General features: G+C 40.3%; 1 protein-coding gene across 4 annotated transcripts in view; it reads right to left on the minus strand.

The window, feature by feature from the left end:
• Nucleotides 1–3662: 3662 nt before the first annotated feature.
• The window catches only part of LOC106709595 (teneurin-m), a 204466-nt gene continuing 193977 nt past the window's right edge, over nt 3663–14151 (minus strand). For 3 of the 4 annotated variants that reach the window (XM_014501423.2, XM_014501424.2, XM_014501421.2), the window contains 13 exons: nt 13703–13980; nt 13408–13624; nt 12931–13335; nt 12513–12848; nt 12154–12361; nt 11661–11687; nt 10878–11094; nt 10033–10209; nt 9513–9921; nt 9096–9345; nt 5172–8958; nt 4717–5088; nt 3663–4598 (listed from right to left, as the gene is read on the minus strand). In XM_014501423.2, the coding sequence (XP_014356909.2) occupies nt 4242–4598; nt 4717–5088; nt 5172–8958; nt 9096–9345; nt 9513–9921; nt 10033–10209; nt 10878–11094; nt 11661–11687; nt 12154–12361; nt 12513–12848; nt 12931–13335; nt 13408–13624; nt 13703–13980 (7040 nt within the window). In that variant the 3' untranslated portion in view covers nt 3663–4241. The remainder of the gene's footprint in view (nt 4599–4716; nt 5089–5171; nt 8959–9095; nt 9346–9512; nt 9922–10032; nt 10210–10877; nt 11095–11660; nt 11688–12153; nt 12362–12512; nt 12849–12930; nt 13336–13407; nt 13625–13702; nt 13981–14151) is intronic. The other variant, XM_014501422.2, reaches the window with a different exon arrangement.

The raw sequence follows: 14151 nt of genomic DNA on the forward strand, positions 1-14151 counted from the left end.
GAGGCCTAATTTGAGTCATTCCCTTCCCACCCTTTTCTTATTAGGAAAGGATGGGAAGGGGAAGTGGATTTGGCGGAAGAGGGGACGCAAAGGAAGCGGAAATATTCTCTTTCTGTGCGTCCCCTTCTCCTTTGATTGTCTCCGCCTCGCTATTTCGGCGAATTCAGGTGGCCGTTTGCTCGTTTGCCACCTTTTGATATAAATATATATGTATATATATAAAACTCGGATGTGCCTGATTTTTTTATTATTATAAATCATGATGTATATTTTTTGAATATTTTATTATTATTTTAAATGTTCCTGTTTATGATTTTTTTCTGTATAAATAAATTTATTTTATATCAATTTACAATCAGTTATTTTTTTATATTGTTTTTTTAAACATTTCTTGTTTGAAGACGCTAATTGATATTGTTGAACATTGAGATTTAAAACTTCATTAGACATTATTGATGTTAAAATGTTTGTTATTGTTTCTGACTGAAACGTTCACGAGATTCAGTGTAACTTTGCATTTCTACTGTCGAAATACTGGTATAAAAAATATTGTTATATCTGTCCTTTTTAAGAGGGAGAAAAAGATGCTTTATGCGTTTTAGTACGTGTGGAAGGTAACTGTTAGTTAGCGCATTTTTGATAGGGCACTATTAAAAAAATCTTTAAAAAGACATAGTTATATTATAATTAAATTGTCATAGTTCTTTTATTTAAAAGTCAGTGAATGTTTATGTATGCACAGATTAAAAATATATTTTTTTAACTCAATGCTTGTTGATAGTCTGTATTTTTGACTCTAGTGAATTTTAACATTGCGTGTACAATATAATTATAAGTTTTTTTGTTGTATATATTATGTTGATATAGATGTAAAGTTGAATAGATTATTGTATATTTGATAAACATATCACTAGTTGTATGCGTGCACATTGAAAATAAATTATTTTTATAAACCATGACTGTCTTTTTTTATACTCAAAATTACTGTCAAATTTGGGGAGTTAAAATTTTTCTTAAGAAATCGATCGTACACTATATTCCTAACTATGTACAAGTTTTTCATACACTCGAACTTTGTATGGATGTATAAATGTGGATGAGACGAAAATTGTGGTAGGAGTGAACGAAAATCTTTTGTTTGTTGAATTATAAATATTACGAGATATTTTTACAAGATGAATTTGGACAGGGTTTTTAAATAAAAGAGTTTTAAAATTTTAATGTTTTATTATATATTCCATTAGAATACATTCTATGTTTATTATTGTACATGCTTCCATCGTCTTTCACATGACTCACTCGCACTAGGAGCTCGCGCCAGAATGTGACGCCGGCGCGGCGGCCATACAGAACATTCTGGAACCTACACGTCGTGTCTACAATACAAATCAAAATGTTTTATCGATTCGGCACGACAAATCAGATCTACTTTATCGACGCCTCTGAAGCCCTCTAAAATATCTAGAAGCTTTAATAGACTATGGTATGATTGTTGACGGAGAACTATCGAAAACTCCCCGCCCCTTGACAACCGACAGATTATAACTAATCAAATAAATCCATGCAATATGTGAAAGTTACAGATGGTAGTTAAGCGAAAGATCATTTTTAATCCAAATTTAATGTTACTAGGAAAGTATCGGGGACGCTGTGGCCACTCTGAACGATCATACGACTTCGTGCAGCCTCTAACGGCTCCGTGGCTCGTCCACTATATTACATTACAATTCATAATCTAAAACCTTACCAACGATACTTTATAAATAATCCAAGCGTACAGATATGTACAATATTTTTTACACAATACAATTTTAAGTACCTATTTACAAATTAGAATTCTTTATACATCATAAAAAAGATACGCTCTACTAAATATCACCGCGAAACGAATAACTACATTCACAATAGATATAATATATAATAGTATTATTAATTTAAATAAAAATACACCTTAAAGTTATTAAACGATAAGACGTATTACATTACAATGTATTGCTTTGTTTAGTCACATTTTGCAAAAATATCACCATCGCACGGGTCCGTTCACTGCCGACCTCTGCTGACCTCTGGCGACCTCTGCCTCTGCGGACCCGGGGCCCGGAGTTCACACAAAGTTCTCCCGAGGTTTATTATAATATCTTTTTGTAAAAAATATCGACTCCCTATCACCTCCCACTCAGTCAACTTGCAGTTAAATTATTACCTCTAACATTGAAATAGACACCACAATTTAAACGAGACACATTTATGGACATAAACTATAAAACTACATTTAATTTAATTACATTACATTTAGCTTCTTACTGACTTACGATTAACACGTTCACAGGATATACAATCTTATAATTATTAACTGAGGTCAATGCGCGTCTTAACTAGATGACGTCTAACAGAGCAAAATTGCAATGGTCTATAAGAGTTAGGAAGGACTATTACATTAACTGCATTACATTTACATAGTAGCATCTAAAAATTCTCGAGACCACAATATTATATAACCTACAAAATTAACCTGTCGACAGTGACAGGATGAAGTGGAAAAATCACTGATCTCTATAGATATCCGCTGGAGAGTTCGCTGCTTGGAAATTACAGTTTTTGCTATGTCCCGACTTTAAAGCGTCAGTTTAAGTTACTCTATTTTTAGTTCGAGTTTCCAAGACTTAACAGTAGGAATTGAAAGCGTCAAAATTGAGAAATTCAAATAGGCACAAAATACTACGGCTTATAACCTGTCCAATGGAATATAGAGATCAGTGAAAAAAGTGTAACGCAATGACCACAGCTAAAATGCAATAAAAGAAAAGTAATTATGATCAGTCTCTAAGAAATTATGCAGTCTAGATAAGTCAGCAAGAAGTATGACCCTAAAGTTTGACTGTAAAATCTAATTTTCGATTATTGCACATCACATGCAGAATGTACGTATCAACGTTTCTCATAATATTTATTATAACAAGTTTCTCTATTAGGTTTAGGAGAAGGATTCTGAGGAGACATAGAATATAAAAAAGGTATTTGAAGCTCAAGGATGATTCTATGATACATTATTATATATTTAAAACAGTACATTATAAAAAAATTGATTAAAAAAATGAGTAAAATAAAAATTTGTAAAATTGCAGGCTGATTCAAGAATTATATTCTTAGGCCATTAGATTTGGTGTAATGAGGTACCTAATACAATCATAAGTTTTGATAAATATCAAGCTTATAAAATAGTAAATAAATAATAATTCAAATATAAAAAAAATCATAAGTAATAGGCCCTAAGATACAGAAAATATTTGTAAATAATTATATTGTAACAAGGTTGTATATTAAGGTACGTTTAAATATCAACAAGCTTATACAGTAAGCGAATATGTTTGATTTTCTATTTGATTTTTACTTGCGTAATGCCTTTTGTAACAAGGTTACTATAATATATAAGAGGTTTTGTAACAATAATATGTATCTATTTGAATTAAAAATTATACCAATTACACAAGGGTCATTTCGAAGACAAGCATTCGTATTAAAGTATAAAATTATTGCTTAAATAGTTACATCATTGCGAAGTAATAAAAGGACTTAGGATTAATTTTACAAAATTAATAATTACAATAATTAAATGCTATTTACAAATACTTATATTTATGGATAAAACGAAATATTTGGCTAGAATACATGATTTGCAAAATAATTGTAAGCGTTAGTGGGTATAGGATTAAAATTATGTAAAAATTGATAAAATAATATTAATAAAAAATTATTAGTAAATTGTGATCGCATTTGAGTATTTTGGTTTCAATATTATGCTCAGTTACAATTATTTGAGTTTCGTGTATGACTCATTACCCTGTGAGTTATTTAGTGAGATTCTTCGAAATGATTTCCAAGACAAGAAGAAAAAACATTATAAATAAAATTCATAGCCTAAGTACGTAAAGCGAATAAACTTCAGGTTCAGTTCCTACTTTCTACTTAACGATTAACTCACAAAGAATAAGTTTCCCACTTCCAGGACTAATCCGAATCTTACGATTTCATTCGCGTATGAAAAACGGTCCAAAAATACATCTACACGATAATCACAAGAACTCACTTTATAGAGAAAAACTCACTTAAAGACAGAGACGAAAATACTTCAGTCCTGTAGATTGGTAAAACTAAAGGCCTAGAAGTTTCCGAGCGTCCGCTGAGAAGATTTGTGGAGCGCGAAGTGGAACTCAACATGTGTTATGGCACGCGAAGAGAAGTCACGAGCGATGACGCGCGCGGCCACTCTTTCTTCTCTTCCGTCTACTGTCGCGGACGAATACGATGTTGGCGGGGTCGTCGGCTAGCTGCGGGAACTTGGACACGGAGTGGACGTCTTTGGCTGCCCACCCGTCGACGATGCCGTGCGAAATGAGTTCCTCTTTCTCCTCCTCGGTCCAGGAGCCCCTGCCCTCCCAGCCTGCGGCCACCAGCGCCTTCTCCCGCTCCCAGGCGCGGGCGGCGGCGCGCTTGTGTGCGTGCTTCAATAACTTGATCCTCTCCTGAGCGGGGTCGACGCCGTAACGTAGCACTATAACCGCCTGCGCGGACCCTTTGCCCACCGCGTGAACTCGAACCTGGAAATAAAGGAGTCATATTTGAATTTTAAATGAAATAAGGGTTGCAGTAGAAAAAATAATTTTTATATTATATAAATATATTTTAAGTATCAAAGTGTAATTGTAAGGTACACACCTCTGATCCTTGGTCGTTAGTTTCGTCTTGCGATACATTGAACTTTCCGGAGAGTCTTCTAAGCTCCTCCATATCGTCGCGTATCTTGAGTGAGTTATCTTTGACGAAGTAAAAGACGTCCTGGTCGTGGATGCTGAAGTGAACATCGAGGAAGTAAGAGTTGTTGAAGACTGTGGTGATGACGTCCTCGACGACGCTGTTCGCGCCGTCCGCCACACTGATGAACGCTTTTCCATCCACGCGCGAGATCAGCACGCCCTCTCCAAAAACGCCCCGCTTGTATGACACCCGCGGGAGAAGATTTCTCGTTATAGGCTCCATTTTGAGAAGAGGAGTTGGCACGAAGTCTATGTCTGACAGTTTATCATTCACCTGAAATACAAAAATATAAATATAACACAGGAACATGGCATACAATAATTATAAGATAAGTGATGTTCGATAGTCACACATACCTTTTCAATAATACACTGAAGTCCAGACATGACGCCGAAATCGGGCGCCAGCTGCGGCGCCGTCACTGACGTCATCGGCTGGAACACCATGTCAGTGATGTACTTGGCTCCCATCATCTTCCTCATGTCGTACCCGAACAGTTGCAGCCAGCTGCCCAAGTTCGTCATATACGGCACGTTCTGGTTCTTGTTAATCGGATCGTTATTCTTGAATCGATAAATAAATATATCTGTTGGTAAGCTCAGCTTGGTCGCGAGGTGTTCCCAGCTCGGCGTCATCCACTGACCTACCACGGGGTCGTACAATCGATTTTCCAAGTACACTAAATTAGTGTTGTAATCGAGGATACCGCCATGGAAGTCCACGGGTACGTAAAAGCCAGGATTGGTGTCTTTTACGATTTTACCAAAAGGACTACGCTTCAGTTCTTTTACGATGTCTCCGTTTACGTCAAATATGACAAGGGGCGATCCGTTGTGATCGGTGGCAACGTAGAACCTTTGGTCCTCCGTCTCAATGCAAGTCAGGAAATCTCTCTGATCGTATAGGAATCTCACGGTCTTCTCGGCTTTGGGAAAGTGCATGTGCGTGATCAAATTGGGCGTCTGCGGATTCGTGTAGAAGAACTGAGTGATATTATTCTTGTCGTCTTTCCAGGCCACCAACCTGTTCCTATCGTCGTAGTAGTACCACATCTGGAACTTGTCCCTCTCGAAGGCGTGGACGAACTGGCCTCGCGAGTTGTACCTGTACTTCTGCTCACCGCGCCTGATGACAAAGCCGCGTCCGTCGTAGCTGCTGAACTCGAGGTCGCCGTACTGCACTACTCTGTCGCCGATGTCGTAGCCGAGATAACGTTTGTCGCCGCGTTCGATGACGCCGATAACGTTGCCGTTCTCATCGTAAACGTATTTCCAGTCGTCCTCGGAGCCGACCACCTCCATCAGGTGACCGTCGTAGTTGTAGCTGATTCGTTCGTTCGACGACGTGTCGCCAATCATCAACTTTTTCGTTTTGATCCGGTTTCTTACGTCGTATTCCAATTCTAAACGGAAGACGTCGAAAGACTTGATATTCATTAGGACCGTTTTGATTCTGCCGTGGTCGTCGTAGTCCGTGATGGTGAAGTACTGTTTGCTGGTGTCCTGCATAACGGAACGGTTGAATGTGTTTCTGTATATCCTGAGGTCGCTGACGGCCTCCAGCATGCCGAGGTTCTGGCTGTACTTCAGTTTTAGCTGTGGCATTTCCTTGCTATTGATATTGGCTTCGATCATAGAAAGTCTCGCGTTGCCGTCGTATTGGTACTTGAAATGTGCGTTGTTCAAGCCGCTCTTCGAGTTGAATTTCATTTTCTCGTCCTTAAGTATGCCCGCGTGATATTTGTAGTCCTGTTTGAGTTCGTAGTCGGGATCGGTGATCTCGACATTCTTTACCAGGTGAGTATTTTCATGATATACGTACCGGATAGCGGATGCCCCGGCCAGTATAGTTTCAAGTTTGCCGGTATTGTCGTATACGTAAAGGATCTTGCCGGACTGGTGCGGGAAGATCTTGGCTAAGATGTGGCCATCATCATTGTACAGGATTTCATATGGATGACGATTCATCGGTGAGAAGTACTGATATTTAAAGTACCCCAGAGATGTCATCAATGCAAACGTGTGAATGTGACCTCTCGGTGTTGTTAAATTCTGCAGAGCCCCAGAGTCATCGTAGTCCAGGAGGTAATCACTGCCCCGCGGGGTTGTCACTTTTAGTGGTAAGCTCGTGAACATGTCTCGGAACGAGTATGCAAGCGAAGAACTATCCCCGTAACGTATCTCGTGCAATCTGCCGGCTCGGTCGTATCCGTATGTCTCATTGAGGTCTCCCCACCGCCAGCTAGTAAGTCTGTTAAATCTGTCGTATTCGAGTTCCACCTCCGCAAAGATTCCACTCCTAGGTCCCCATTTGACCGGTCGCGCTGTTCTGTCGTACGTGACATTTAGAAGTTCTACTTTGTCATCCATAAATACGGCGACTGTCGAACTATCTCTATCGTATTCAAGCGTAAGGAGGTTTTCGCCATTGACGCGTAACTTTCGACCTATCTGCGCAACGGCTTTGTTTCCCTTTCCTTTGTTGGACTGCAGTCTTCTTAAAAAGTAGCGCCATTCAAACCGATTTGCTAAATCTCCGCCGACTTCAGTCCTTTGTTTAGCTGGGACAGGATAGCTCTCGCCCAGAATTGGATCGATTTCTGACAGAATCGTATACGGCACAGTATCTGTAGAAATTATGTGTCCCCATGGTAGGCTAGAAGAAATACTTCCATCTGTTGATATTATAGTTCTCTTTTCTGCCTCCCCTAGTTTAGTATTTACGGACGAACCCTTGATGAGAATCGACATCGGTTTCCTATTGTTTTCGCTGACATGAACAGTGGCACCTTTAATACTGAGATCGAACGTCAAGTTGATAATTCTGCCCGTCGGAGTGACTGCTGAAGTAAGTCTTCCGAATTCGTCATACTTGTAAATGTAGCTTCTCCCCGTGCTGTCATACTTGGCCTTCAGCAGCCCACTCGTGCCGTGGTAGTCGAAGGTAACGTTAAAGTTGTCGGGGGTGCGCAACTCCTGCAACATCTTCATTCTGGACATTTTGAGCCGACATTTCTGTCCCTTCGTATTTTCTATCGAGTTAACGAGACTGGAATAATCCCGTAAAAGGAATACTTTATTACCGGCAGCGTCAGTGACGGTGCTGAGTTTCCCGTTGCTCGTGTTGACCGTGTATGTGAATACGTAGTTATTTTCTCCGGTCAAAATATTCTTCGTCATAACGTGTTGACCGAATCGATTGAAAATATACATTTCTTGGGTATCAGGGGAGTAAATTTCGTACTCTCTTGCACCACTCGCGTCCGGTATGCTCGCCATCACTGAACGAATTCTGTAGTTTGCTTGATCTGCGATGTGAACTATGCCATCCGGGCTAACGATAACTGCCGAGATCGTGTTAAATTTGGAATTGGAAGCGAGGAAGTGGTCCGCTTCGAAGCAGTCGCAGCCTCGCTCCAGGCAGTTGCATTTCGACTCGGCCCCAGCATACAGGGCTATCTTGCCATCGGTGGTGATAAGGCGAACGCGATTAATTCTCTGGGAGTCGCTCTCCGCTACGTATAAATCACCGGCTGCACCAAAAGCTATACTTTGCGGCATAACAAGGGTAGCATACGTGGCTAGCTCCATATCGTATCCAGTGAGGGGCGAGGGGCAGTGGAGAGGTCTTCCGGCTATAACTTTGACTCGACCGTCGGGCGCCATTTGAAGGATCATGTGGTCGTCGATAATGTGTAGGCTGTTGTCGAGTGGGTTGATGGCGAGTTCCGTGGGCCAGCGCAGGTGAACTTCTTCGACGCTTAAGGTTCCTTCGCAGGGTATCGGCTTCCAGTGTGCTCTATGCATGTGATTTCCGATGACGGTTGTAATGATGCCATCTCTGTCCACCATACGGATATTGGTTCCGTCGGCGAAGTACAAGACGTTGTCTATGGAGACGGCGACTCCCTTGGGGTAGGCGAGCTTGGCGTCCCTGGCCAGGGCGCCGTCGCCGCAGTGAGCCTCGTCTCCGGGCAGGCAGCGCTCTCCGGACCCCACCACGGTCTCCCAGTTGTGCTGCGGGTCACTGTAGTCGCTGGTGTCGCGCACTTTGATGATCTGGTGGGACTCGGGGTCGGAGATGTACAGAGTGCCGTCCAAAGGCGACAGTGCCATGTGATAGCGGTACGAGACTCGGGTAGCACTGGAAGTAAACAAATATTTATTAAGTTAATTAATTCATTCACTTGAGAAAAAATTAGACAGTAAGTCACAAAGGAAGTGTTGGACGAAATGACTTTGAAAATATTTAATTTAAATGTATATAATAGGGTAACGTACTTTAATTTGACGATAGTCCTGACGGTGCCGTCGGTGTCGATCTTGCGCACGAGGTTGAAGTCTCCCACATACAGGGCCCCGTCGGGCGCGGCGGCGAGTGCGACTGGCGCCAGCAGCCGCTGCCGGGAGGCGGGTCCGCCGCACGCCGCGCACTCCAGCGCGCGCTGCCGCCCGTCACCCAGCGTCGTGATTATCACGCGCGGTCGCTGCTTTAAGTAGATGTTCGCACCGTCGCCCTTTTGCAGTATACCTGGATTTTTTTTAATATATTATAGATTAACGAAGAAATAATGACGTGGGTAAATTGATGGTTTGCAAAAGAAACCAATAGTAATGAGCAGAAAATATAAAATAAGTGGGGGATATATTCAAAGAGAATAACAGTTGATAGTTTTTATCTTCACAGAAAGTTTTTACCTTCATGGAAGTTGTATCTGTGGTGTATATCCAAGTTCCACCCGCCGACATCCGAGATGCTCATGTCGTGTCCGCTCAGCTTAGTCGTCTGCACGTTCCAGATGATATCTTTGCAGTCGCTGTACTGGTATCCCACTTTGACCAGCGCTGTGGTGACCCCGTACACTCTCTGCCTGTACACGTTCAGTCTGTTCCAAGGGTACGTGAACTTGATCACGGGATCAGCTTCAAATGTCTTCTCGAACAGTATCCCTTCAATTGTGATTCTTAAATGTATTAGCGCCAATGTGGGTGGGACTTTCTCTGGCGTAAGTTGTAATTGTATGGTAGACAGGTAACCAGCTGCCCTTGAGCTGTGGTACACGAGGTTCAAGCCAGTGCCCGGTATCTGGAGACTTTCTTGTACGACCTGCATTCAAAATGTTAAAGATTACCAATTATGTTAAAAACAAATTTGGTAAGCGTCAAATACTTTCTATATGTTGTAAGGATAATTGCTACAGGTTATAAGGAACCTTACCTGTGATTCAGCGAGTATAGCGCTCTTATCGGGACAGGCGCCTTGGAAACCGTGCTTCCAGGTGGCCAGCACGACGGGCTTCATAGCGTCGTAGTCGTGCGCCAGGCATGCTTGTGGGGGTCCCCCGCCGCCCTTTTCATCCGATGTCGTCATCATCACCTCGTCTATTATCACCACCTGAAATAAAATATCAACATTATCTATAGTAATCTTGTTAAATACTGAAGATTATGTAGTTGCCAAATTTCGTTTTTGTATCTTGTATTCTAACAAGAAGACGTTTAAAACAATGTGAACAAGACAAAGTTGCGGAGAGGCCACTAATTCAGTCGCAAAGTTTTTGTGCGGCCAACTTACGAAACCCTGCGACAACTTTATACTTTCAAGTTAAATTAAGAGTTGAAAAATCCTAATGCCTCTTTGATAGCCGCCTCGCATGTTTAGGCAGCGGAAAAAAATATTAAATTGCTTCATAGGAACTCCGGTGAAGTTGGCGGAGTTATTAACGTCAGCGGTCTTTGGAGATTGGATAAGCAACTGTTCAAGTGCTTTATTAATATTACTTTCTTTAAGCTTACAGTAATCCCTAATGAAAATGACGGACTGAGGAAATTAAAATTAATAGGTATTAGAATGAAATTTTATTCTTTCGTATAAATTTAATTTGTATGAAAAATGAACACAACATTTAATCTAAAGAATATAAAAAGGGTATCATATTTTCTTGATATACCTGGACAGATGGGTAAAGCGTATATGGTGAAAGTCATAGTTCGGATACTGAAAATGATGAATTCAAAGTCAAATTGAGATAGTGAATTGTTAAAACATCGTATTATACAAACCTCGTTCCAGGGCACGAACACAACTTGAGTAGATCTTTTGAAAGGCGCTCGTCCGAAATGTAAAGTCACTGCGCCGCCTCCGTTCACCAGTAGATCAAACCATCCGTCTTCTCTGGTTAATGTGAACCCTTCCAAAGGCGTAGAGGTTGACACTCTGACGCCGACAAGGCCAGAGCCCAGTGACGTCACTACTCTACCTCTGATCACAGCCGAACGACTGGAAAATTATTAATTTAATGTAGTAATTTGAGTTATAGCTTTCAGTTTTAGAATGTAATAAATATGTGCTCAAATTCAATGTAATATGATGTAAATAGGATTTCTGATCTAAATATCAATTAAGGGCTTTAAGGGATTTCTAGAAATAATTAAAAGTTCATTATTATCAACTATTCAAGGTGAGAGGGTTCTATCAACTTTAAATTTTCATTGTTACTAAAAATTTACTACTACTTTGAATTGTATTTATAAATTAAATCTATTCTTAATAAAGTGAATCAAATTGTGTAGCGATGGAATAATTACTTGATAACATATTCAACCTATATTTTAGTCTTATAGTGAAATATTATAAATATTACTAAATAAAAAGCATAACACAAAACTCACAGGACACGATTGTAGGTATCTATACATATAAACATAATCATGCACACACCAAACAAATAAATTAGACGGCAATGTATAAACTAGATCGTACAAAGTACGTGTTAGTATAATAAGGTGGTATTGATATATAATATAGAACACACACAATCCTACCTAAGTCTCGTTATATCTTACCTCGTGTTGAAGTGGTTCCAAAATATACTGCGCAGCAGAAAGACGAGAAATGACAAAGAATGAGTACCATTAGATACATTGTTAATCAGGAAGAAGAAAATAACAAATACGTTAGTATCAGCGATGTGCTTAGCTTAGTTTCTGATAGATAAATCCTTGTTCATGCAAGTGCCAATTTATTAACCTTCGAAGAAAACGTTAAATTTACATTAAACTTCGATAAACATAAAATTAGTCGTCTTTATTACAATGTGTAAGGAAAAGAAATGAAACGGTGATACATTATCAATAAATAAAACATTAGGATTGACTGGGGCACAACATTGCGAATCTTATATAATAGATATTTCTTTTTATATTTTTATTGAAGCACTTGAATGAAGAATCGTTTGGCATTGTATAGTTAGTAGGAGAAAATTGTTAATTATAACAAGTCAAATAATTCTTCATTAGCCAATTAATATCACAAATAACATCGAACATCTAATCTCACCTTTCATTGAAGGTTTCCTGCTTAGCGTAGTTTTGGAGACTACCTTCATCGATGAGGAACTTCATTCTTTCAAAGAAGGAGGCTGTAATGGCTGGCGGTTGCTTTCTTAGTAAAATATCCGTAGGCTTGGGCGAAGATACGCAGAGTTGGCTGCCTTTGCAGGCAGTACTTTGACAGCATTCCGGGTCTTCGCAATCTATTAGGCCATCTGTGCAGAAAATAAATAAAACACATGGTTTTACTGATGTTTTTTTTTTCTGAAACTGAGTCATACAATATGTTAAAGTAAATAACCACAACTTTAAGATTATGGTTTAATGTTTCCCGCTCAAGACTTTCTTAAAATGAATTGACAATACCTTTGTCATTATCCTTCGAGTCATCACACACTTGTTCTTTAAGCGTGGTGCAGTCTGGGCCGTCCCAGCCGTCGAAGCATTTGCACTCCCAGTGGCCGTCGTTGGCGACCCTGCACTGACCGTGGCCCGCGCAGCCGCGGGGGCAGCCCTCCAGAGTACAGTGCCGACCGTTCCAACCAGATACACAAAGACAAGTTCCGTTCTTGCATTGACCATGATCGCTGCATCGAGAGTCACACAGTTTCGAGGTACAATACTCGCCGGTCCATCCTTGATCGCAGATGCACGATTCTCCAACGCATCGTCCATGAGGCCCACAGTCTAGGTCGCACACCTCTGTAATATTAAAATTGCATGGTACACTGTATGTCATACATTTAAAGTTATTATTTTAAGATACCATTAAGCTTTATCTCACCTTTAGAGCAATCATCTCCAGACCAGCGTGCATGACAAGTGCAAGTCTGAGTGTCCACATCAAATGTTCCGTGGCCAGAACAATCCGGTAGACACTGCAGAGCATCCTTGTCCATTGTCGCACAATCCATACCCTTCCATCCTTTCTTGCACACACAAGCACCATCAATGCAAAAGCCGTGACCGGAACAGGTGGGGTGTGGACAATCGACGTCTTCACAAAATTTGCCTTTGTATCCGCGGACACACGAACATTTGCCATTCACGCAGTGACCGTGCCCATTGCAGTCGGGTACTTCGCATTCATCATGTCGCAGGGAACACTCTTTGCCCTTCCAGCCGGGATTGCACTGACATTCTCCGTTAATGTATTCACCTCGTTGGCTGCATAGTACTGGACATACACCTAGAATATTGTCACATTAATATTTTCGCCCAACCGTTTTAAATCCCAATTAACTTCTATATGAAAACTTACTTTCGTTACAATCATCTCCTCCAAAGCCAGGTTGACATTGACAATGACCCATAAGACATTCCCCTTTCCCGGAACATCCATTAGGGCAGTTATGGGTCATGTCTTCGGCAACGGCGGCAATAAAGGAAATTTCTTGTGGATCGCCGTCGTCGTTGTATAGCGATAGGAACCAGTGGCCTTGCTCCATGTAATGTGTTACTTCTTTCTTTACTGATGGCTGTAAAAAATTAAACACATTATTGATTGCTACATTATAAATTTAACACTTTTATAAAACTTTGTGTATGTTACTTACATGCGATGAACGGGTAGTTCTAGCTTTAAATCCACTTAGGACTTCCAAGAAATGATATTGAGTGTGAGTGGGTAAAGCGTTCCTCCTTGCATACACTCCTATGGAAGCTCCGCGGGGAATCAGGTAATCGAATTTAACATAAGAAGCTTCCGATTGATAGAACTGCATGTTCCAATAACTATATGGAGGGATTTGTTTTGATAATTTTTCACCTAAAGTAATTTGTTTGAATGTCGTCCCGTCGGGGGGAAATGATTGGGCTGGAAATGTTCGAGCACCTATAAAATACATAAAATGTTTAAGAAGCAGTTAATTAGTAAGTATAATTATTTTTACTTAATTATTCATGCAAATGTTTTGATGGAAATGATAAATAATAAGAAATAAATGCTCAAGAGAAAAGTTTTCTACATTTTTCAACTAATTCTACACAGCACATGCATGTTGTA

Source organism: Papilio machaon, chromosome 5 (assembly GCF_912999745.1).
Source record: "Papilio machaon chromosome 5, ilPapMach1.1, whole genome shotgun sequence".
Lineage (NCBI taxonomy): Eukaryota > Metazoa > Arthropoda > Insecta > Lepidoptera > Papilionidae > Papilio > Papilio machaon.